This window comes from Entamoeba invadens (assembly GCF_000330505.1).
Source record: "Entamoeba invadens IP1 unplaced genomic scaffold scaff_1105074726367, whole genome shotgun sequence".
Taxonomy (NCBI): domain Eukaryota; phylum Evosea; order Mastigamoebida; family Endamoebidae; genus Entamoeba; species Entamoeba invadens.
The window spans coordinates 449,675-472,974 of record NW_004440445.1 but is presented as its reverse complement, the minus strand read 5'-3'; the positions used below and the strand labels follow the sequence as shown (position 1 = coordinate 472,974).

Genomic DNA, 23,300 nt, shown 5'->3' with positions numbered 1-23,300 from the left:
TTATAGAGTGTACACCCATCGAAGAGTGTGGGTATAAAAGACAAACAGATCTTTTGGTCGTTATTTGTGTCTAAGAAGTCACAAGAAAAGTTCGTAAGAGTGTGAGAAGAGAAGTCGAATATTTTGGTTTTAGTTGTAAGCGCCAAGTTGCTGAGACGTGTTTTGTCGAATTCGGAAACTTCTTGGTTGAACTTGACAATCACAAACACGAATGTGGCGTTTGTGCTTTTAGTTTGTTTGCCGAAGAACAAGGCCTCGACGGTGTCAATCATTTCCACAAGAATTTTTTCTGACTTAGGAAATAGAAGGACTCGCTCTAAACTGCAATTTTTCAGAATGACGTTTAAATTTTCTGTTGTCGATAGACTGACTAACTTTAATTTAGGCAAAGGAAATTGTAAAAGAAATGAAAGATTTTGTGGAACACAAGTGATTTGTTCCAAATTCAAAAAGTTGAGTTGTTTCGAAGAGATTTGACTCGACAAATACACCTTCAAATTTTTCTCGTTTTGATTGTTAAAAGTTATTGTTGAAAGGTAAACAAGTGGGCAGTTGAGTCTTTTAAGAGAAGGAAAAATGTTGATCAATTTAGAAAGAGGAACTTTGTTAGGTATGATCATTTCGTCCAAAACTGGATTTTCAGTAATTTGACACAACGCTTCTCGTGATGTATGAGATACAAAAGAAAACGCTTTAACATCTTCCAATTGATTGAAATACATAAGCACGTGAGATTTGTTTACAACATCGAGTGACACCATTTAATGACTGATTTCCTTGTTTTTGTATTTATTAAAAATATATAATTAATTATAGTTAATAGAATACTTGTATTATTGTTAACAAAATGAACGCATCACGATTTTATGTTTTTACTACAAAAACATTTTTATTGAACTTTTTTGAATTGTTTTTTTAAAGATAAAAAGTTTTCAAATTCAAAAAAAAACTCGTTAATTACCTTGTTTTTGAAATTGAAATAATAATTTGATTTATTCATTTATTTTGAAAAAAAATTATTGAAAGAACTTCCATTTAACACCATCAAAACAAAAATGTAAAAATTAGGCATAGATGGGAATGAATATCTGTCTAGGTTCTGTTGCGCTGCACGGCCACGCTTTTATTTGGAAACAGTCTGGTACATTTCTCATTTGACTCTCTGCTGGCCAATCGAAGAATTCACCCCTTTGACTTCCTTCATAACAGTATGGACTTGTTAAATAATAAGGCAAGAAAAAGTGTCTTGGATAAGGAACCCATCTCTTTTCAAAAGCAGCGATGTAATAACTATTTTCATAAGGGAATGCATAAACAAATCGTTGATTGTTTGTACCTGGAGCGTCTGAGAGTGGTGGATTCTTTCTCCAAATGATCAATACGTGTCCTTTCACAACAAAGTTTCTGACATCAAAAACACGTCTTGGGTATACAAATGATGTGAACATCTTATAAGCAGAAAACTCAAAGAACTGGAAGTCTCGTGTCGTGTTGAGTGGTCTTAGCATGATTGCTTGTTCATAGGGATTCCATGAACTTCGTAGTTCATTGACGTTGTCGAACTCAAAGTCAAAGGTAAATATTCTCCCTTTTCCTTTAACGTAGTCATCTTCCGTGAAGCCACGGTTATAGTCATAGTTGTATCCAGACGCAATAATAATCCTGCAACATGTTGTGCATTTAGTCCGGTCATACAACTCGTTTGTGGCAATAGTAGACCCTTTTTCTGGAGGAACCCCATACATGTCGTAAGCCAAAGACAATCCAAATAATATCAAAATGAGCATTTCTAATTTGATTTAGAGTTTGAGATGTTTTCTTTTGGAACAAAAAAGCCGCTAAAAATTTCGATTGAAAATATTTTTTCTATGTTTTACAAGCAGAATTCCAATTGTTGTATTTATTTGTAAAGTTTTGAAAAGATACCTTCTTTTGCTTAATGTTATAACTTATAAGTAAAAAGAAAAAATTTCGTTATTAAGAATTATAACCTATTTTTGTACTTATTTAAAAATATCGTCGTTTTATTTTTGAAAAGTAATGTTTTTAAATAAAAAGTTTCCCGATTTAATCCATTAATTTTTCATATTTAAATAGTTTTTCAAGTATTAAAAGTAGTAAATCATAACATGTTTTGTTTTATCCCAAAAGTACTGTGGTATTTGTTATTGAATAAAATATTACTTTTAAACTTTTTAAAACAAAATTATTACTAATTTATTGATTAATTAATAATATTTTTTATAAATCATTTTTAAAAAATAATAATACTATAAATAGATAAATACATTTTTTTAAATTAGAAAATCGAATAAAAATAGTATAAATAAATAGTTTTTGTTATTAAATTATTCTATTTATTTTATTTTAAATTCAAAAAACAAAGCTAAAATTGTCAATTTTTAAAACATTGTTTTTTTTTCGGTTTATCAATTATTATTCAGTTAGTGTTATTTTAATAAACTATACAATTTAATTATTTTATCCATAATTTGAAATAAAAAGCATTATTACTCTTAATATCGGGAATTATGCTTTTTTACAAAGTAAAGTTTAACTTCATGATTTGGACAAAACCATAATTCTATAATAAAAATGCTATAAAAAACAAATAAATTTTAAGTTTTTACTGATACTTTAAAGTAAAAATAGTAACACATAAGTCTTATCTGTTACCGACATTTTAAGTTTTATTGTAAATTGAATAAATTATATTTATATCATTTTAATTTTATTGAAAATAAAATATTGAATATTAATTATATTATATAGTCAGTCTGAAAACGTTGTCCAGGCATTTTTGGACCATCAAAACTGGAATATTTCGGGAAACAATTCGAAACAATCCCAAAACATTGTTTCATATTTTTTACCGGGATTTGATCGTTTTTACCTAATTCCTAAATTTTTCAACTTATTTTGTGTAAAATTTTGTCAAATGGACAACGTTTTTAGACAGACTTTATACCATTTTAATTATCATAAAAATATCAATACAATAAAAGGTGTATATTTGTTGCGCTACTGGCCAATTTAATTATTGTCTTACAATTAATTATTTTATTCTCAAATTGTAACTTTAGTCGAAACATTTGTATCACTTTTAATTAAAATGAACTCTACTTTCACAATTTTATATGAGAATTTTTTCTTCGATTTCTGGGTCGTTTAATTTATACCCAATTCACGGACTATAAGTTCCTTCTAGATATTTATTTCCCCTTTATGTGCTCGGGGCTCTCAAAATTTCAAACCCCCCGTCCCCACGTGGCAAGATTTAAGAACTCGATTACATTGTGATTTCAATAAATAGCACAAATCCAAATTATTTTTAGTTATACTTCAATTTCTTTGTTAATCAAAAAACACACAAAAACTAAAATAATGGCAAAAACCAAAATTTTAGCACATATTTTATAAAAATATAAAAATATAATTTCAAAGAATTTTTCTTTCACAAATTTACCAAAGTATATGTAATTAATATTTATTTTTTTATTTTATATTTGTAATAAAACATAGAGCCAGTCTTTTAACATTATCTTGTCTCAAACGATATCTAGTGGACAAAATAGCTTTAATATTGTCTAAAAATCGGGCATTAGGTAAAGTGTGAAAAAACCCGAAACAATTGGGATGGGTTTTTGGGACGGCTTCCCGAAACATTTCAATCTTTATGGTCCAAAAGGCACCAGATAACGTTTAAAGACTGACTCTATGTTCAACAGTAAGTATTGAATAAAAACTTTTTATGTTGACTGTTAAACACAATTGAAAACATGGATAGTGGTGCAACAATTAGTTCAAATACATCTATCATATGAAATAAATAAACATCTTCTGTTTGATTATCAAGTTTGTTTAAAACGCGAAATAATGTTAACTAATATAATTACACTTAAAGTCTGTTAAATTAAGTCTGAAAAACAATTGATAATTATTATTTTATGTTTTAATCAGAATTGAACATCAACTTGTGAAGCATATTTTAAAGGTGTAAATTTTACTTTAAAATTATTTCCAGCAACAACAAAGTATCAAATTATACTGTTATATTTACAATGTGGCTGTTATGTTATCACAAAGAACAACAGATTATCCATTTTTCATTTATTGAATAAAAAACCAAAGAAAAACTTTTGCCATTTTTATTTTTTATTTTTTATTTTTTTTAAATACCAACTAAAAAAATAAAGCCCAAAAAAATCGAAAAGACAAATTAAAACAATTTTGTTTTATTCAAACATTAAATTAGAATTGCCATCAAAAAGTTTATTTTAAATTTTCTGAAACCATTATTCAATAAAAATCAACCCTTGTCTTTTTAACTTTGTTTTTAAAAGCCCTGAATGTGCTTTTTGTTTTTGTAAATAAATCTTTTTGAATTCTTTTTTTATAATACTTTTAAATTATGAAATGATACACTGGACATCAGGCTGAAATTTACTTTTTAGACCAGGTGATATTCTGACGATTTCAATGTTTAGTGGTGTTTACACTTCTTTCTGAGTTGAAGCATTATCTATGAGCAACACAATTTATCTGCCTGCTTTTCAAGTTCTTCGCCCTTTTTTAAAGAGACCAGTTCCATATTTGGTCCAACATCCAATTTGAATCATCTTGTTTGTTCATGATCTTGTATTCTTTTAAAAAAAACACGAGCAACCTTTTTGGTTTTCTAATATGTAAAAATTTAACTATTGCAACTTGTCGCTCCCATTTGAGTTACATCAAACCATGATTGTTATTGTCTATTTTCGAATTTTACATTTTTGAGATTTGTTTTAATGTTAGACTATGATAAGGAAGCTGACGATAAAAAAGACCAGACTTATCTGTGTTATAAATATCAGACTTGTACTATTTGATAACCTTTTTCTCGATTTCTTCCATTTCAAGAGCGAGTAACGATAAGTCGACTAGCTCTTTAATCCCACACGACTGTAGATATCCGAGTTTGATCTTATTTTTGAATATTTTTACATATATGGGTATATCCATTATAATTTTGATCAGGTATTTTTCTTTTTCTTGTGTTTATCTGACTACCTCTTGTTGAATATAATAGTTTTTGTAACCACATACACTTGTTGTTTTTTAATATAGTCGTATAGTTTATCTATCATTTCATTGTTTTTACTTGTTCAAAGATGATTAAAATTTTTTATGTGTTTTCTTCTGTAAGATTCAAGTTGTTGAACAAGAATATTATAACTTGGATAATGATTATCAAAATCCACTTTAATGTCGTTCCAAAATTTTTTATTAATGGTTGAGTGTTTGTTGTTCAAATCTTTAATATATTGGTGTGCTTCTGTTTAAATATCTTTATATAGTTTTTTTTGTTTTTGTTTTATTTGTTTATTTTTCAATTCTTTTTTTGATATTAAAATAAAACAAATAATTATTATTTGACTTATTTTTATTATTTTATATTGTCTAATCATTAAAAAATTTTTTCAAATTCTGTCTTGTTCGGCAAATAAATTATATTTTTTCTGTTAAATTCTTGACAAATAGATTATTTTTATGTATCTTTGAGCTAAGACTATATTTGAATAATAAATTATAATATATTTAACTTTTCTAATTATAATATTCATAATTATTTTATATATTATTCATATTGTTAAAATATAATTTAAATGTTATAAATATATTAATTATTTACATATAAATTATTAATAAATATAATTAAATTAATATAAACAATTATAAAGTAATTTTAATTAAATAAATACTATATATTGCAACACAAAATAAAAATCATTTTATTTTAATTATGTTTAAATTAGATTTAAACATTGTATATGAATGAAATGCAAACTAGTTATAATTGATAGAATTTCAATTTTCAAATGAACGAAATTCTTGTCAATACTATAGTTGTTATTTTTTTGGTGTAGATTAGAATTAAAGAGTTAATTTAAGTAAACAATAATTGTATTTGCCGGACAGATAAAGCAAATAAAAATATATAAAGTGTTTTTCTACTCAACTTTTGTTGCTTCAACAATCCAAATACCGGCCATGTTTAAGGGAAAATCCTTGTATTTCAGGTAATTCCAAAACTTTTTCATAAATAAAATTTAACATCATTATATCATACTTTAATAATTCTGATTATCATTACAATTTTTTAAAGCATTATAATTGCCCAGAACAAACAATTATTGTCTGTTCACTTCCCCGTTAAAATACGTATTTTTCGAATATTTTTTGTCTATAAACACACCAGAAAAAATAAAAACCATTATTTCATTTATAAAAAAAAACATTTTGCATATATTTCTGTTTTGTTCCCATTTAATAATTTTTACTATAAAAATGTTGGATTTGGTTAGTATTATTTCAGTATGCTTTTGGTCTTTATTGAAACAACAAAAAAAGTATTGAACAAAAATACAATTTTTTAGGCAAACAGCTTTTTTCTATTTTTGTTGTTTTTAACCTTGTCCAAAAAAATACAAAAGACAAATAACGGCACATTTTCTTCGTTGTCAAGGAACTAAGGTAACTCCTTCTCAATTACGAGGGTGTTGCACAAAATGCCGAACAAGTTTATTTTTTTCATTTTTTTTAAATAAAAACAATACAATTTCATTTGAAAAAATTTTTCTGTGTTCCTTATTCCCTGTTTTTCAGCACCAATCCATTTATTATCTTCACCGAAAAATTGGGTTATGTTGAATTTGAAAACTTGTATTATTTTTATAAAACACAGTTTCTATATTTGAAATATGCCCACATTTTAGTGCAAAAAAGCCCAGCAAAAAAAGACAATTCTATATTTGTTTTTGAAGAAGGACATTTTTTCTATTTTTATGAAAAAAGCCGTTGATTGATTGGACGTTTTCATTTTCAGTCCACAAACCATTAATTACATTCAATAAACGATAAAAAATACTATACTTCTTTCACAAATAAACGTGGTTTATCTTACATACCCTCATCTTGCACATTATGGTAAAAATGAATGTCAATGAAACTATACAGAGCGTGAACTTTAAAAGCTGTTTTTAAACACACATATTATCAGATGAAAAAAGGTTCTGCGCGTCTGCCAAAAGTGGCAACAAGTGAAATGTTTACTCAAGTCTAGAAAAGTGTATATGATCGGGTTGATAAGGAAGAAACCAAAATAAAAATTGAAAAATATCTACCCCTTCTAGTATTTAATTTAACTGAGCAAGAAACAAACAATTCAGTCATGTCGAGCGAGCAAACGTTTACACCAAGGTATATTGTCAACAAGAGGAACCTCCAAAACTACGAGACGATGCAACACGCTATCTTGATTGGTCTTTTAAATTCGTTCTGCGAGTTTGTAGTAAAGAAGCCTCGGAAGCAGACAATAGTCCGACATTGCATGCCTAAACTTAAGCTTATTCGGATCAACGGGGAAGAACTCGAAGTCATGAAAATGGCTGATGACCACTGCAGACCTATGTACGATGAAGAGTGCAAGCGTGGCATGAATAAACAAACTGCTTTCAGACGGTATGAGAAGAACAAGAAAATCTTTGTTATAAACATTTTATATGACATTGCTCTTGAACTCGGCTTTTTTTTCGACGCCAAATTATCACGAAAAACCGACAAGAGTCTTCGAATCGACCGTATTCAAAAGGTTTTTTACAAAGGACAGTACTTAATGAATATCACAGACTTACTCCAAGTTGGCGAGAACATTAATGACTATATCAATTCATTGTTGGCAAAGGACAACAAAGCGATTCTGGGTATTGGAGACAAAAGCATTCAAGGATACTTCTCGAGATATGACATCGGACAGAAGGCGCTTAGTTTTAATTTGTGCTAAGGCACAGTTTTGTTCACAGTGTTTATTTACTTTTCTAACTTGTTTGGTTATGAGAAACGAAAATGTGGACTCAATCCATTTAGTGGTTATTTTGTTCAACTGCATTTTCTCGAATGTATATCACGGTATTTTTTCGCTAATCAAAGGGAGACTATCCCCATTGCAAATGGTGCACAAATAGCCTTTTTGTGTTTTTACAATAATAGTTCAACTAAAAATGATTTCAGTGTTTCCTTCCCTCATTGTCCCCAAAATAGTGCGGAAATCGGGGGTGTTGAAAAACTGGAATGTGTTAAATATAAAGTTTGTGGTTATGAAAGGCATGAGAAATAACTGACCAATTATGAGGGGTTTGAAAGATGCAAACATAAATAACTCTTGTTTTGTGCTTAACTTGTTTATATTTTTTAGATGATAACAATACGTCATATTATTATTTATTAATTTGTGATACAAAAATAAAAAACTTTAACTAGTATATTTTTAATAATTTTTTATTTCAAACAAAGCTTGAATAGTTGTTTGATAATGTATTACTATTTTAATATTTAATTTAATATTATTCATAAATTTATAATAATATAGGTTTTTTTTGTTTTTTCAACCAAAACTAACTAATAATGAACTATATAATTTTTTTAAAATAAAATATAATAAAATTAGCAATTTTATAAATAAAAATAACCAAAAAAAAATCAAGTGAAGATTTTCTGTAAAAAAAAGATAAAAAGATTCTCTTGTACGATCTATTAATTATTTTTATATATTTTCCTTTTTTTCTTCACAAAAAGACAAGAAGACTGACTATACTAGAATAGTACGGCATATCAAAGATATTGGAAAAGTTGATTTTTTACTGAAAGGAAATATTCATTGAAAAGAAAAAAGATATACCATAAAAATACTAATAAGATCCCATACTTATAGTACATTCTGTCAATTATGTGAATTCGAACTTGTTCGACTATTTCTTTCAAACAGCCATATCTAAAGTATCGGGAAATGAGTCCTTTCGTTCTTTAATACCTTCAACAATTACATAAACAATTAGAACCAATTTTCCAGAGAAAACGAATTAAAAAAATAGAATAAAACAAAAAAGTACATTTTTCTATGCGTCCAACTCTTCACGAAAGCCCTGAGACAACAACTTCCGACAGTTCAGTCTCACCACCAAAGTACTGTGTCCGACCAAGTGTCGTCAGTTTTATCGACACTATGGAAGTCAGTGAAGGGTCGGATTCCTCCGACGAACATACCATCTCGGAGGTCACTCCACATATGACATTGGACTCTATCTTAAAAGAAGAGCCAACAACACACCGAGAGAACAATCGAATCATCAAAGCCACTGAAAACGCACTTTTGAACGAAATATGTACTTCGACGACCGAATTTATGCAAACGTTCATGTGGACACATACGATGTTTATGTCAAGTCCTGACATGGTGCTGGGACTAACAACGCGATTTACAAAAGCGTGTGAAGAGTCGACGAAGAAGTCACTCGAAGTCCAAGTAAGAATAATGAATGCATTAAGGTATGTGTTGTTGGAGTGTTGGAGCGCGATATCAAATAAAAATGAGGTGCGTGACATCATTCTTTCCTTTTGCGAGACTTTATCAATCAGTGGGAAAGTGAAACAAGCGGAGTTACTCAAGACCAATTTGAACAAGAGACTTGAGGGCAAAGAAATTTTATATGTCGAAAGCGTCAAAGAACTCCGCCCACCTATCCCCCCATTCTCTGAAGTACTCAACGTCCAAAAGGAAATCAACATCTTTGATATCAGCCCACTTGAGTTTGCAAGACAAATGACATTGATGATCCATTCCGCCTTTTGTAAAATCAAGTTGTACGAGTTCTTCAAGTGGACGAATGAAAAAGTCGGGTGTAAGTCTCTCAATACGTTGGTGATGTTCTATAACAACTTCCAGAAGTATTTCCAAGTACTCATTTTAACAGCTCAATCAAAGCAAGCGCGCAACGATGTCGTCAAGTATTTGGTGAACGTCGCTCACTTTTGTCTTGACATGCGAAATTACGACGTGATGGTTTGTATCATGCAGATATTCACAACGGCATGTATGTTTCGACTCAAAAATATGTTCGAGGCAATGAGCACAGAAACTAAGACGCGGTACGATGAAATGGTGAAGATCTCTTCCCCAACAAACAACTGGGCGAATCTCCGGATTTTGATATCAAAGGATGTGGACAACCCACGGGTGCCTTATTTGGGGATAACTTTGAAGGACATGACATTCATTGCTGAAGGACATACAACACGTACAGATGACGGGCTTGTCAACTTCGAGAAGTGTCGAATGATGTGTAAAATCGTACGAATGTTTGATGAGACCAATATCAAAGGATTCAATTTCAAAGTCGAAAACAACATTCGGTGGTTCATCGAACACTTGAAGGACGATATGGACGAAAGTACAATGCTTGAACTCTCAAGTGAAATTGAGAACTCGAGTCTGATTTCAGTGAAGTTTGAACACAATGGAGAAATCGAGAGTGTTGAATGTGACAAGCGGAGTATTATCGAAGACGTATTTGGCACTGGAATAGGAATATTAATGAACAAAGGGTTACTTGAAAATCGCGTTCTTGACATGAAAAGCCCCGTCACGGAATTAAAGGTGGAGTTTGGCGACAGTTTTCTGGCGATGTACAAAGGCTTGAATAAAGTGCCATTTGTGTTTCGGTACGACACTCAAAATGTTTTGTTGTCGTTGGCCGTCGATGTGACGTGGGGGTTTTACGAAACGATTCCAATCATTCAATCATATATGATGGAACCAATCGGGTTCTTACCTTTAGTAATTGACGAGAACTACCGAGTGACTGGGATTCTCAATATAGAAGAACGAATTGATGAAACCCTGGACGGTGGATTAGGGTTTTACTTGTTGCCATTGGATTACTTCAATGCCCGAAGAAGTAAACTTGAAGATGACTTACATCGGTATCAGTACGCGCCTATATTTTGTCAGTACGACTTTAAAAATCAGAATGAGAGTATCGTGGTGTTACTCATCGACCATTTCATAGCGATGTATAAAGACGGGTTTTGCTTCAGACTCTTTCCTATTGACTTTGTGAGGTTCAATATAGTCTCGAAGACAAAGGCGTTTTACTTTGAAAAGATACCTGGGATGAAATATAAGTCGCCTTACTCGATTGATACTCCATTGGAGTTAAGTGGTGAAACGGAAGAGTTAATCACATTGGCGCAAAAGTTGCAGAAACAGTCTGGGATGCACGAGAGAACATTGATTGGTATACACCCTTCACTCACACATTTAGAGCGTGGGATACCTCTTTTGGTCATTGATTTAATAAAGAGTATATATACCGATGAGAACTTTGTAACAGAAGGTAGTCTCTTTAATGTTCCTATTGAGAACGACTTGAAGATAGTGGATATGTTTAACACTAATACTATCATAGGGAGCTTCAAAGAGAAAGTCGGGATCCTCAAACTCTTTTTGGAATGCAGTTGTACTCCATTTTTCTTACACTTGGACAACATCGACTTTTCAACCTTTTCGAGTTTGACGCCTGACCTCAAAATGAAAAAGATGAGGGATTGGACGGTTAAGGTCCACCCCTCGATGACGGGGATCTTTGTAGTGTTAATGAAAGTGTTTGCGACATACAATGCGTTGTATCCACAAACGGACTTTAAAGAGTGGGCCTTCTGTATATCAAGTGATGTCAAAGCGAGTGAGATCTTAAACTTCATAGTCAAGAACAGCGACCTTTTGAATGATGTGAAAGTGACGAGTCAATACAGTCTACCTATTGTCTGTTATGACAAAAAGACGTATGTGTTCACACAAGACGATTTCACATTTTTTAACGATGAAGTCCATTACGCATTAAACACTCCCACCTCCATCTTAAACTACTTCACGAAGAAGAACGTCCAAATCAATACTATCTGTGGAGAGACTAATTCTTTGGTCGGGAAAACTGAAGAGAAGAAAATGCTGATTGGGAGTAAACACGTCGAGGACGAGAGTACGATCCGCCAGACAATGACCCCGCAACCGTCGTGTAAACCACTCACTTTTGGCGTTTTAACAGAAGACTCCAAAAAACTCATTTTAGGAACTTCAGAGGAAAGATACGGAAATTTGTCCCCCCGTCTTAAACCACCAAGAAAAAGCGACCCAAATAAACACACAAAAAGTCCTATTTCTTTTCATTTCATTCCATTTTCCCCAATTTTTGGAAGATTGAGTGGGAAGGGAAAAGAAAATGGAAGGAAGAGTGGGAGCACCCCCAGAGAATCGGGATTTCACGAGGAACAAAAGATTATCCCACTCGAATCGTTGAAGGAATGTTCAGGGGAAAATCCTGATATTTTGGAGGAAACTCGTGGATTACCAGGTCTTGGAAAAATTGAGGCAAAAGATTCACCCGCACTCAGAAGAAAAAATGAGGAAAAGGAGAAAAAACGAAGGAATGTCGGGTTTGCAAATTTCACATATCAAGACGTCATTTTACAGGGAAACAAATAGATCGTTTATAGTTTTTTATTGTTCAACTTTAGTTACTTGTTCAATAACTCAACGTGGTGATTGAAATGTGAAAACATTTGAAATCAATTGTTAATGTAACTTTTTATCGTTTTTTTACTATAAGTGTGGTTTCTCGTGTTTATATTTAGAAAAAGTGATTAGTTGATTTAATAGTACAAATAACTATTAGTATAATTTCAATCAATCTATTTTTAAAAAAATGACAAAAAGATTGTAATTGGTAGAATGACACAATATTTGAGACTGGAAATTAATGGAATAATAGAAATGAGCGCGAGACATTACGCGGAAGAGTACCAGAGGATTGTTGACTTCGCAATGCCCATCATCAAAAAGTATGACGAGTTGACACAACCACTCGCATTCTGGGTGTTTGATATTAAAGGCGTAGAAGACGCGATTGCACTGTGGAAAAAGGCAATGCCACACATCAGACCACACTTCGCAATGAAGAGCAATCCAGAGCCACATCTTGTTGAGTTGCTTGGAAACCTCGGGTGTGGGTTTGACTGTGCGTCTCTTGGCGAAATCAAAGAAGTCCTCAAACTTGGTTTCTCGCCAGCTGACATCACTTACAGCCACTGTTTCAAGCCGTACGACCAGTTACTGAAAGCGTACGAACTTGGAGTTCGGTTGACCACCGTTGATTGTATTGACGAGGTCCAAAAGGTGAAAAAGTACGCACCAGAGATGGGGGTGATGGTCAGAATCCTCCAGAACGATGGAACAACAGATTTCTCTTATGGAAAACGATTTGGGCTGAAGCCAGAAGAAGTTGAGGAAGTTGTTGCCGAGATCGCAAAACAAGAACTCAAAATGAGAGGAGTTCATTTCCACATTCGTTTTGACTCGCACAACGAGAAAACAATTATCGAGACATTGAAGTCCGCAAGAGACGTTGTCACCATCGCACAGAAGTACGGTCTCAAACCCGACTTATTTGACATTGGGGGTGGGCACATGCAAAACGAGGACTTCGAAAAGTTCGGAAAATTGTTTGAAGACACTATTACAAGTCTTAAATTCCCAGACGGCAGCCACTTTATTGCAGAACCTGGTCGCTTTTTGTCTTCAAATGCCTTCCACCTTGTCACTTCCCTTCACGGCAAAAAGGTAAAGAAAGTGAACGGCGAAAAAATGATTGACTACACGATTGGTGACGGTGTGCATGGGTGTTTGGCTTTTTGCTTCATGTTCAAGAAAGAGCTGCCATGTTTCTCGCCAACGTGCAAGAACCCAAACAAGGTGAATTCTATCATATATGGGACGACGTGCAACGGCGCGGATCGTGTATCGTCTGGGTTGTTCCCAGAAATGCAGCCAGGCGTCGACTGGCTTATTTTCCCAAGCACTGGAGCCTACTCTATCACCCTCGCTACAAACTTCAACGGCTTCAATTTCAGACAACACGACGTCTACGTAATGCCAAACAAAGACGTCAAGAAAATTGAGGTACCTCTTAAAATCGAGAAGCACTCTGTACATTCCTTAGTCTCGGGTGTCTCTCATTGGATCAAAAACGAAAACTAATTCGTGTTTTTCCAGTTCTGTTTTTATAATAACAATTATATTACAATTTAACCATTAAAACCAACAATACAATTCTATTTTTGAAATTTCAACTAAAATACATTTTTCGTTTGATTCTGGCTTTTGATGGTTGCGAGTTTGGCCAGCTTCCGTTTCTTTATTGCAGCCACCAACATGAGAACAGTTTGATGGTATTTGTCTTGCTCTTCGGACTTTCTAGGTTTTTTCTCTTCGTCTTTTGTTCTTTTTCTTTCTTTCAATTTCTCAGTCTTTGAGTCTGCTATTTCATCCATTATTATTTTAGCAATCTCCATTGGCGTCAATCTATCAACAGCGTCGAATTCAGCGTTGTATCTTAGACAATACTCTCTGTGCCACTTAACAAGGTCTTCTTTCTTCCCCGTACAGTCGATTCCAAATTGCCTCAACTCCTCTTTGATCTTTGCCGCCTTCATGGTTTTGTACTGTCTCAGACTAAGTCTATGTAACTTACACTCAGAAAACGGTGGTGGAATACATTTTTTATCCAAAAGGATTTTATTTTGCAACTCGATGTTTGGCCGGATGTTGGATGTCTTCACTGGCCTTTTACAGATGGGGCAACTCATGTTATTTGATATAAGCCTTCTAATGCAGAGACTACAAACTATTTGTTAATATATTCGCTCGATTTGTTATCTGAAATTGCCACATTTGAACGTATAAATCTTCGAAAACAAACAAGAGTGTTGACAGGGGAGTATCACTGCTCCATGCATTATATTGTCTAAGTATCAGTCAATTCCTGTTTTTTGACATCATTTGTACAATCTTAACTACAAACGACATATGGAACACGTGTCTCTCGTAATATCGACATATTCTCCTTGACAAATCATTTCACCCATATCACTTATATTTCGAAGTTTTATTTCTATTTGTTCCTCAATTTAAATGGTTTATTGTTAAACCTTATTTCCAATATTCAAATTCTGATACTTTCCCGTTTTTTAAGTATTTTTTTATTCATTTTTTCTTTCACTTTTTTACTGTTTTTCTTAACAAAAAAAAATATTGTTTTGTAATTTTTTTATTATTATTTATAAAAAATGTCTTCGGTGTTTTTTTTTCAATTATATTAATAGATAGTTTAATTATTACAAATATTAACAAAGAATCAACATTTTGCTAATTTCCAAAATATTATTCATTAACTATAAAAAAACTATATTTAAACACCAATTTTAATTTTAAGTATTTACTAATAAATTATACATATTTTACTATTAAAAAAATGGTTATGAAACTATTGTTCCAAAAACAGTCAACCATTCAATCACATCGAAAAATACATCAAATTGTTTCGAAACACTTTACAAGTGCTCTCTTATACCTTATCAAATTGTCTCTGTGGATTTCTGCGATGTACGAGTCAAAGCTTTTTTGAAGCAACACAATCTTCAATTTTTCGGCAGTTTGCATGAATTTAGCACCAAAGTAGCTTTTCGTTAATACTTTTTATCTTCCAAACACACGAATGAGGCTCATAACAAACTTCATGTTTTTGATCGAAATTGGAGAACTGTATCCAACGACCACAAACGTTTTCTTTTCAACGTCCAAAACAGTTAGAACGAGTGGAAGCCACTTTTTGTATCGCCTTGATGCAGTTTCAGCTAAAAATTGAGCGAGTTGAAGGGCTTTATATGTCGCTTTGAATTTAGAAGCTAACAGTGGGTCTGTTACGGAGCAAAATCGATATCTATTCTCTTCGTTTGTAATATTCTTCGACAGCATCAACATTATCCCCGTCTCCACCATCACTTTATTGACTTCAATGCACTTCTCAAAACCTGGTTTGTATGCCTCTGCAATGTCAGAAGATACCAACTTATACCCCTCCCAAAACTGCGTTTGCCACGTTTTGTCTTCTTCGTCATTTGTGATCACCGTCGAAATCGCGTAGGTTGCGTCGATAGCGCTTATGGTGTAGTCCGACCCGTGCTTTCTGAAAAACGCCGGGAGGAACATATTCTCGAATTTGTAGTACTTCGCGTACCCATCGATTTTCGACAAGAACTTATTCTTCATTTCGAGGCCCATTGTTCTATAATTCTGTTTGGCTTGTGCGAGTGGAATACCCATATCCGCTATTAAAACATCAAATTTCTCTTTCCCACGACTGTTCCATATGCCAAGCCTTGAGGCTATTTCTCTTGTGTGGAATAAAGAGTCGTACAGAGTCCAATGGCGTAATAACATCAATTGACAATCCATTTTAATGCACATATCTGTCTTCACTGTTTGAAGCAAATCAGTGCTTTCCAGTATCTCTAATTTAAGACTCTTTCTAAAAAAGTCCATTGCATTTGAGTACGTCTTTGCATTTATTTTGAGAGTGACATATTGGTCCGCTAAACCTATCGCAGCATACCAATACATCACTTTACTCACGCGTTTGATTTTCATGGCTATACCAAGAGCTACACGGGCTACACTTTCCGAAAAGAACTCTCCAGTAGTTACTGTTGTCTTCCTAATATAGTCAATGGGTGTTTCTTTTTCAGGCTCTAATAACCCCATACAGTCATCAGAGCCTTCGATCAAATCCGCCTTCTCATTTTGTGGTTGGTCTTCGATCTGCAAATACTCCAGATGAGTCAGTAAATGAATGTGTTGCGAAGAGACGTTTTTGGGGTAAAATGGTCTGTGAGAATCTAAGACGTACACCGATATCTCTAACGTCTCAGGGACTATCTCTTCAATATCTAAATTTGCTCCACAGTCGATAAAGATGACAGAATGAACGTCAGTATGTTTTAAAGCATCTTTAAAACAACGGACCAATGTGTCTTGGTTGTTGACCGGAATCGCAGTGTGAAGAATTCCGTCGCATTGAAAGAGCATTGTAAGTATCTTGTAACACACAATGGCATCAACAGTCGGGGCTATAAATATTTGTACCGAACGCTTCCCTTTCCCTTGACTTATGTTACATATCTCCCCATACATCTCTTCAAATTTGTCTGCTGTGATCAACATCAGACTTTATTTCCGAGTTGCCATTTTCTCTTTTTTAATTGACAAGCCTTTCGATTTTTTTATTTATTTGTGGTGAAATTTTTAGAGTTTATGATTCTTTTAAAATAATTAGGACTGAGGTTTTTATGTATTTTTGGTTGAACTAAGCAGTATTCAAATTATTATTAATTTATTAATATTTATTAATTATAAAAAATATTAATAATTTATTAATAAAATGTTATTAAAAATATTTATTAAAAATGTTATTAAAAATGTTATTAAAAATGTTATTAAAAATGTTATTAAAATGTTATTAAAATGTTATTAAAATGTTATATATTGTATATAAAAGTGCTAAAGAAAAAACTGCAAAAATGGATTCCAGACTACTTTTTGAATAAATTTCCAGTAAAAATGGAACATGTGGCGACTTTTATTTCAAACAGAACCCCAAAATGAACGAACAGTAAAAAGAGAATGGAACTTGAAAGTACAAAAAATGGCTTTTTTCAAACGAACATTCCAGACCGTCAAGGAGGCAGTTGGCACGAGTAAAAAGACTGACGACACTAACGTAAATGCATTAAGATTGGAGATAACAAATTTGCTCAAAAAGCTTCGTAAAGTGAATCAATCATATGTCAAATTACCGGACACAATCCGTTCGTCGACCGTTTCACATATGCAAGCAATGAAAGATATGACGGACGTACTTGGGGAAGGGAGTTGCAGTTCAACATGTTACTCAGTGTTTGAAGAAATAGACATGAAAGGCCATCAATATGGTCTAAAGATTAAAGATGAGGTCTTGACGCCTCTTTCGCGATTAATCGATATGTGCATTGTCCTCGACAAACGTTTTAAAGTGCTTACCGAGCGAAGACTGGACATGGACGCCGCCCACGACAAATTTGAGTCAATAGCCAAAAGACCGCCCAACAAGCAAAGTGGGTTAGTCGAAGTAGAACAGTCGTACAACGACTTCAAAGACTTCTATGAGTATTTAAGAGACGAAATTCTTGACGATGGTGCAAAGTTTGTAGAGGAAGTGAAGAAGCAACTTCCACAAATATGCGCCAACTGTATGAGAAGTTATACAGACTATATTAATGATACCAATGAGATCTGGGCAAAGGTACCTAATCTCATCTCAGCAATAGCTGTCGTCGATTTACACACCGAACTTCCAGTCACTCCAAATGAACAGTCTTGTGTCATTCTTGAGAATGTTAGAAGTAAAAGGGGAAGCGACGTTTCCAATGGCACTATTAAACAGAACACTGACTACTTCCCAACAACTCAACAACCAGCCGCAAGCATTCCACAACAACAAGGGTTCGACCAGCCACAACAATCAGTGCCTTTACCACCTCAAGACAAACCAACGCCAGTGAGTAGTGTGGTCACTGCTTTATACGATTACACCGCTGCGGAAGAAGGAGAATTGACATTTAAAGAAGGTGACGTCATAGAAGTACTTGAGAGAGATGGCGATTGGTTTGTGATATTTATTTATAATAACATTTCTAATAACGAACTATTACAATTCTATTAGCTTTACATAGTATTATATATAACTATATATATATTATATATTTTATATTATTATAATATACTATTATATATTAATTATATATTAATAAATAGGTGGAAAGGAAAAACCAAATCTGGTGTTACTGGTATATTCCCATCCAATTACGTACAGTAATTCACTCTTTTTTATCACATCACTTTATTGTGTGCGGCGATGTGTGTCAGTTTTGGTCGAAACAACTAAAATGATGTACACGAAATATATTTAGGTAATGAGTTGATTGAAATACACTGCATTAAGCTGATTGTTCTGGGTCTTTCTTCTCTTCCTTGTCTTGCTTTTTCACACAAATGACACTAGTCTTCAGTTTTGGACGAATTAAGCTTTCTTCTTTGTGTTGGATAGAAGAGGTTGACGCCGACATCGACCGTGGAAGTTGTTGCAACGCGATTTTCCTTGGTGTGACTTCCCTTCGTGGTGTGCATAACGGTGCAGACGTTGTGGGGTCGAAGACAGAGGAGAATTGTCGTGGTGTGACACTGCCTATGAGTGAGAAGAAAAGTTCTATATATTATAATTACATAACTATAAAAACAAACCATATTCGAATGGGTTGTCGATGGTGACATTTGCGACGTGACCCGACTGAAGAAGCTTGAAAAATATGTTATAGTACTCTGCATTGGACAGTTTCTTATCGATAACGATCTCTCCGGCGAACGCGTCGTTCATCATATCGGTAGGGAATGAAGAGACTGAATGCCCATATATTTTGAATGGAAATTCTCTTTCTGGAGGCACCCAATTAGCCAAGTCGCTTTGTGTTACTTCGCTTATATTCTGTGAAGTAAAAAAAGGATGAGCTAAAGCTTGTCCCGGCGTGAGTCTCGAAGAGGGGTCATAGACTAAGAGTCTTTTCAATAAGTCCAACAAGCATTCTCTAATAGCCACATTATTCTCTTTAATATCCAAATTCAGTTTCATTGGGTTCTTCATTATGATATCACTTAACTTTGCATAGTACAAGTAGTTCTTGTGAGGTGGGAGTCGAACATTATTTTCCCACTCATACTCAAAAGACTCTTTCAATCGGAATTTCCCAGTCCGTTTGACTTCTTTAAAAAATTTCATTGAAGTCTTCCCCGTCAACAAAAAGTCGTCTGAGGGCATCCCAACAGTTTCAACAAACCGAGCTATTAAATCATATTCACTACTCGCTGGAAACAATGGAACACCTAAAAACATTTCCGCTATAATACACCCCACACTCCACATATCTATCGCATTGGTATATTTCATGTTAAACACGATTTCAGGGGCTCGGTAATGACGAGACTGGATGTACGTGTACAACGTGTAATTCTCAAAACATGCACTTCCTAAGTCAATCAACTTCAATTCGCCATTCTCCCCCATCAAGATGTTCTCCGGCTTCACATCGCAATGAATGATCCCAGACTCACAACAACTCGAAACAGATTCTAATAATTCCGTCATCATTTGTTGGATCGTTTGTAACTTGATTCCACTGTTTCTATGCAGCTTGCAGTACTGATACAAATTTTTACTGAAAATGAGTCTGTTTGTCTGTACTTAAACTATTTAATAATTATAATATTAACAATATTAACAAACTCTAATAACTCGAACACAATACAGAGATGGTCACAAAACATGAAGTGGTCATACATTTTCACTATGCGTTCACACCCACTATCAAAGTAAGTGTTTAACTATTTGTTATTATTCACTTAACTATTTTAAATGATAGAAGAAAGAAATACAAACCATAGTTAGGGCAGCACACTCTAAGAGACCTTGTCGGAGATACGCCTTCTTGTTCTTGAGGATTTTTACTGCAACAAATTTCTCGTTCTTGATGTCCCAACACTTGAAGACTTGACCAAAAGTGCCATGTCCAAGCCGGTCAATGACTTTGTATTTTGTACAAACATCTTTGTCCATTGAGAATAACATCCCTTCAAAAGAATTGAAAGTCCCGAGTGTCATCCCCCTATACACAATTAATTCGTTTTTTTCGTTGTCTAATCCGTAGTTGTGACAAGACTCAAAAGGGTCTGTTAAAGAGTTCTCCCCATTTATTTGTGGCTTCTTATCACAGACGCGATACGTCTCATTAATTCGTGTTGTCAAAAACCTCACTAACGTCGTTGAAGTGCGGGGAATCAATGGCTCGTACGGCTGATAATTTTTGAAAGCTGAGGCCATTCTGCTGGTTTAACATTTTCAAGATGGTTCAACTTGATTCGTGTTTTTTATTCTTTTCTTTTTTCATAGAAAATGTGTTGTACGTTTTGAAGGGTATTTGTTGGCCTTTTTGGGTGGAAGTTTTACTCAAGTTCCCCTTTTCAAGTTCCTCAACATTGGAAATAAGAATTCCCATGAATTTGGTATTATTAATATTTTAATTTATTTATTAGTTTATTAATTAATAATTAATTAATAATTGTATATATTGTTTGTTATAAAACACAAAGAATAATACAATGATGGTCGAATATTGTTGTAATCAGTTGCTTTATGAGTTGGTTTCAAATACTGTTTGGTGTTGTTTGTTTTGTATTAAATAATTAAATAAATAATTAATGTATAATTGTTGTTTTAATATAGTATACATTACTACAAATTATTATAATTATTAAGTTTGATGTTAAACAATTGTATTAATCTTTCTCATCATATTTCACATTCTTTCATTAATAATAATTATTATAACAATTATAATTATAATAACTATACAATTTAGTTTTATTAAAAATTACTCAACATTATTAAAAAATTTTAAAACAAAAATCAATATATTATCAATCAAATTGTAAATAAAACAATTAGAACAAAACTAACCATCAAAACCAATACAATAATTATAAATTAACAATACATATGTTAAAAGCAATAAGGCCGAAATAGTGTCAACTCAAAAGAGTAAATATGGAGGATGCCCGTGCCATATTAAAAAAGTTACAAACACCGATCCAACGGAATGTGAGTCGATGTGGTTTTTTGGAGTCGTATTTGGTCTTTTTCTGATGTTCATTGGATTATTGTTTTTAGTCATTTTATTGTGTTGGCCCGAGACGTTGCAATATTGGGAACGTAACAAATGTTTTGCGATGCGAAGTGATTTATCTCCGGAGTACATAGACTCGTATGTCAAAGAGCGCATGAAAGCTGTTGTTATAGATGTTCGTGACATCGACCTAACCAATGAAACGGTGTTACGGGACTTTTCGCAATTATATAAGAAGGCATCGACGAACAAGTTAGATGTTTACGTGAGCTTATCACCGGAGAATTCTTCAGTCATTAACAACGAGCTGAGAGGCTTTTCACTCAATGGCGTCTTTGTTGACAGAAATGAGATTCGCGAGCCCAATAACCTCTTAACTGCGTTCAATGCGGTGAATGAATACAAAGTGAAGGTCAATCCCAATTTTTCATTTGGGTTGTTAACAAACTTCAAAGAGATTGTTGATCGCTATTACTTCGACTATGGGGTCTTTAACGTGTTTTCAAACAACAAGAAGGAGGTCCTCAATTTGGTGCAATACGAGATGAAAAAGGGCAAGGTCTTAATTCAACTTGATATCTCATTCTTTGGGAGTATCGATAACGTGTTTGATATGGCAAATTACATCGACACCTTCTGTGACTCCGACTTGAATTTTGTTGGGTATATAGTCAACTTTGGGTAATTCAGTGTGTTCTTTTGTGTCTTTTGCAATAACACTTTTTCCCAAGTATTCAATGAAATGTTTTGAAGACTTGTTAATCTCATAATTCGAACTGAGAAAAGTAATATGCCGTCCACAAAACGCGCGTTCTCGACAACGTCTGTATTTCTTTTTGTTTGTTGTTACATTCAGTGAGTGGACCATCTTGTGTTATACCATTTGTATGTAACAAACTGACGAAAAGACTATGGGTGCCATCGCAATATTACTCGGAACAATGCTTATAATTTTAACTAAAAACACAATGCACTTTTTGCCGACAATGTTAAAAGTGTTATTGTCTTTAGCGGTGTGTGGTGGTGCAGTTGCGATGGTCACTTCTATGATAGGAATATATAGTGGGTTCCAACTGAAACGGATGTTTATCTATATCGTTTGTATTAGTTAACATTTCTACATTAATAGTATTACACATCTATTATTAATTTATTAAAATATATACTATAATAGTATAGTACTCTATTACAAATAATAGTAGTAGTAGTATTAATAACTTATACTATAAAAAGACTGATATATAGTATATAGGAGGAACAACAGTCACTGCCATCTTTTTCATTGCAACCGCCGCACTTGGTTTTGTTGGTGCGTCCCTTCCCGACTGGTCACTGACCAAATTCTGGAATGGCCTTACTCCAGATCAAAAGTCATTTACTGAAGTTGCTGTTTGTTTTTACAGCTTTTAAGTAGCCAAGGAACCGAACTACTCCAAGAATTAATAAGAATTATTAACAGTGTAGTATAGGTGTTGTGGGTTCAAATCTTTCCAACAAGATGGATGTGCGTTTTACCCGATAGCTGGTGAAGTCATGGCTCCCTGTTATAGTAAATTATTCTTCCCATATAACGCTCTTGTGATCATAGTATTAATCATGGGGGCACTTGCTACCGTGTTGTGCTTCTCATTTGTGGGGATGGCGATCTACTTCATTGTCACCTATGAGGTCGGTTCGGACGAAGTCGACAGTTCGTATGCTAAAGTGAATGACAGTGATGACGAAAGGCATTTGGATGAGCCCCTTCTTGATACCAAAGGTGACAAAAGTGAGAGTAGTGGCGACAAAGAGTCTGAAGCCGACTAATCGCTATTTAATTAATT

General features: G+C 33.4%; 11 protein-coding genes across 11 annotated transcripts; 6 read left to right on the top strand and 5 right to left on the bottom strand.

The window, feature by feature from the left end:
* On the bottom strand, positions 1-761 carry EIN_153950 (hypothetical protein; the record flags this gene model as incomplete). Its single annotated transcript, XM_004258081.1, has 1 exon — positions 1-761. A coding segment is annotated over one exon (761 nt), but the record flags the coding sequence as incomplete, so codon positions are not given.
* Positions 762-1,064: 303 nt separating this feature from the next.
* EIN_153940 (galactose-inhibitable lectin 35 kDa subunit precursor, putative) lies at positions 1,065-1,745 on the bottom strand (the record flags this gene model as incomplete). Its single annotated transcript, XM_004258080.1, has 1 exon — positions 1,065-1,745. The coding sequence occupies one exon, from the start codon at positions 1,743-1,745 to the stop codon at positions 1,065-1,067; it is 681 nt and encodes a 226-aa protein (XP_004258128.1).
* A 5,465-nt stretch (positions 1,746-7,210) lies between these two features.
* EIN_153930 (hypothetical protein) lies at positions 7,211-7,822 on the top strand (the record flags this gene model as incomplete). The annotated part of the gene is made up of 1 exon (XM_004258079.1): positions 7,211-7,822. The coding sequence occupies one exon, from the start codon at positions 7,211-7,213 to the stop codon at positions 7,820-7,822; it is 612 nt and encodes a 203-aa protein (XP_004258127.1).
* Positions 7,823-8,935: 1,113 nt separating this feature from the next.
* On the top strand, positions 8,936-12,358 carry EIN_153920 (guanine nucleotide exchange factor, putative; the record flags this gene model as incomplete). Its single annotated transcript, XM_004258078.1, has 1 exon — positions 8,936-12,358. The coding sequence occupies one exon, from the start codon at positions 8,936-8,938 to the stop codon at positions 12,356-12,358; it is 3,423 nt and encodes a 1,140-aa protein (XP_004258126.1).
* A 246-nt stretch (positions 12,359-12,604) lies between these two features.
* Positions 12,605-13,909, top strand: EIN_153910 (ornithine decarboxylase, putative; the record flags this gene model as incomplete). The annotated part of the gene is made up of 1 exon (XM_004258077.1): positions 12,605-13,909. The coding sequence occupies one exon, from the start codon at positions 12,605-12,607 to the stop codon at positions 13,907-13,909; it is 1,305 nt and encodes a 434-aa protein (XP_004258125.1).
* Positions 13,910-14,001: 92 nt separating this feature from the next.
* EIN_153900 (hypothetical protein) lies at positions 14,002-14,667 on the bottom strand (the record flags this gene model as incomplete). Its single annotated transcript, XM_004258076.1, has 2 exons — positions 14,002-14,555; positions 14,631-14,667. The coding sequence occupies 2 exons, from the start codon at positions 14,665-14,667 to the stop codon at positions 14,002-14,004; spliced, it is 591 nt and encodes a 196-aa protein (XP_004258124.1).
* A 574-nt stretch (positions 14,668-15,241) lies between these two features.
* Positions 15,242-16,930, bottom strand: EIN_153890 (hypothetical protein; the record flags this gene model as incomplete). Its single annotated transcript, XM_004258075.1, has 2 exons — positions 15,242-15,389; positions 15,444-16,930. 2 exons carry the CDS (start codon positions 16,928-16,930, stop codon positions 15,242-15,244), a joined length of 1,635 nt encoding a protein of 544 aa, XP_004258123.1.
* A 481-nt stretch (positions 16,931-17,411) lies between these two features.
* On the top strand, positions 17,412-18,620 carry EIN_153880 (signal transducing adapter molecule, putative; the record flags this gene model as incomplete). Its single annotated transcript, XM_004258074.1, has 2 exons — positions 17,412-18,409; positions 18,560-18,620. The coding sequence occupies 2 exons, from the start codon at positions 17,412-17,414 to the stop codon at positions 18,618-18,620; spliced, it is 1,059 nt and encodes a 352-aa protein (XP_004258122.1).
* A 121-nt stretch (positions 18,621-18,741) lies between these two features.
* EIN_153870 (serine/threonine protein kinase ppk15, putative) lies at positions 18,742-20,675 on the bottom strand (the record flags this gene model as incomplete). The annotated part of the gene is made up of 4 exons (XM_004258073.1): positions 18,742-18,989; positions 19,046-20,013; positions 20,082-20,179; positions 20,235-20,675. 4 exons carry the CDS (start codon positions 20,673-20,675, stop codon positions 18,742-18,744), a joined length of 1,755 nt encoding a protein of 584 aa, XP_004258121.1.
* A 905-nt stretch (positions 20,676-21,580) lies between these two features.
* EIN_153860 (hypothetical protein) lies at positions 21,581-22,162 on the top strand (the record flags this gene model as incomplete). The annotated part of the gene is made up of 1 exon (XM_004258072.1): positions 21,581-22,162. The coding sequence occupies one exon, from the start codon at positions 21,581-21,583 to the stop codon at positions 22,160-22,162; it is 582 nt and encodes a 193-aa protein (XP_004258120.1).
* A 105-nt stretch (positions 22,163-22,267) lies between these two features.
* EIN_153850 (hypothetical protein) lies at positions 22,268-23,283 on the top strand (the record flags this gene model as incomplete). The annotated part of the gene is made up of 4 exons (XM_004258071.1): positions 22,268-22,315; positions 22,386-22,574; positions 22,723-22,866; positions 22,942-23,283. 4 exons carry the CDS (start codon positions 22,268-22,270, stop codon positions 23,281-23,283), a joined length of 723 nt encoding a protein of 240 aa, XP_004258119.1.
* Between the last annotated feature and the right edge of the window lie 17 nt (positions 23,284-23,300).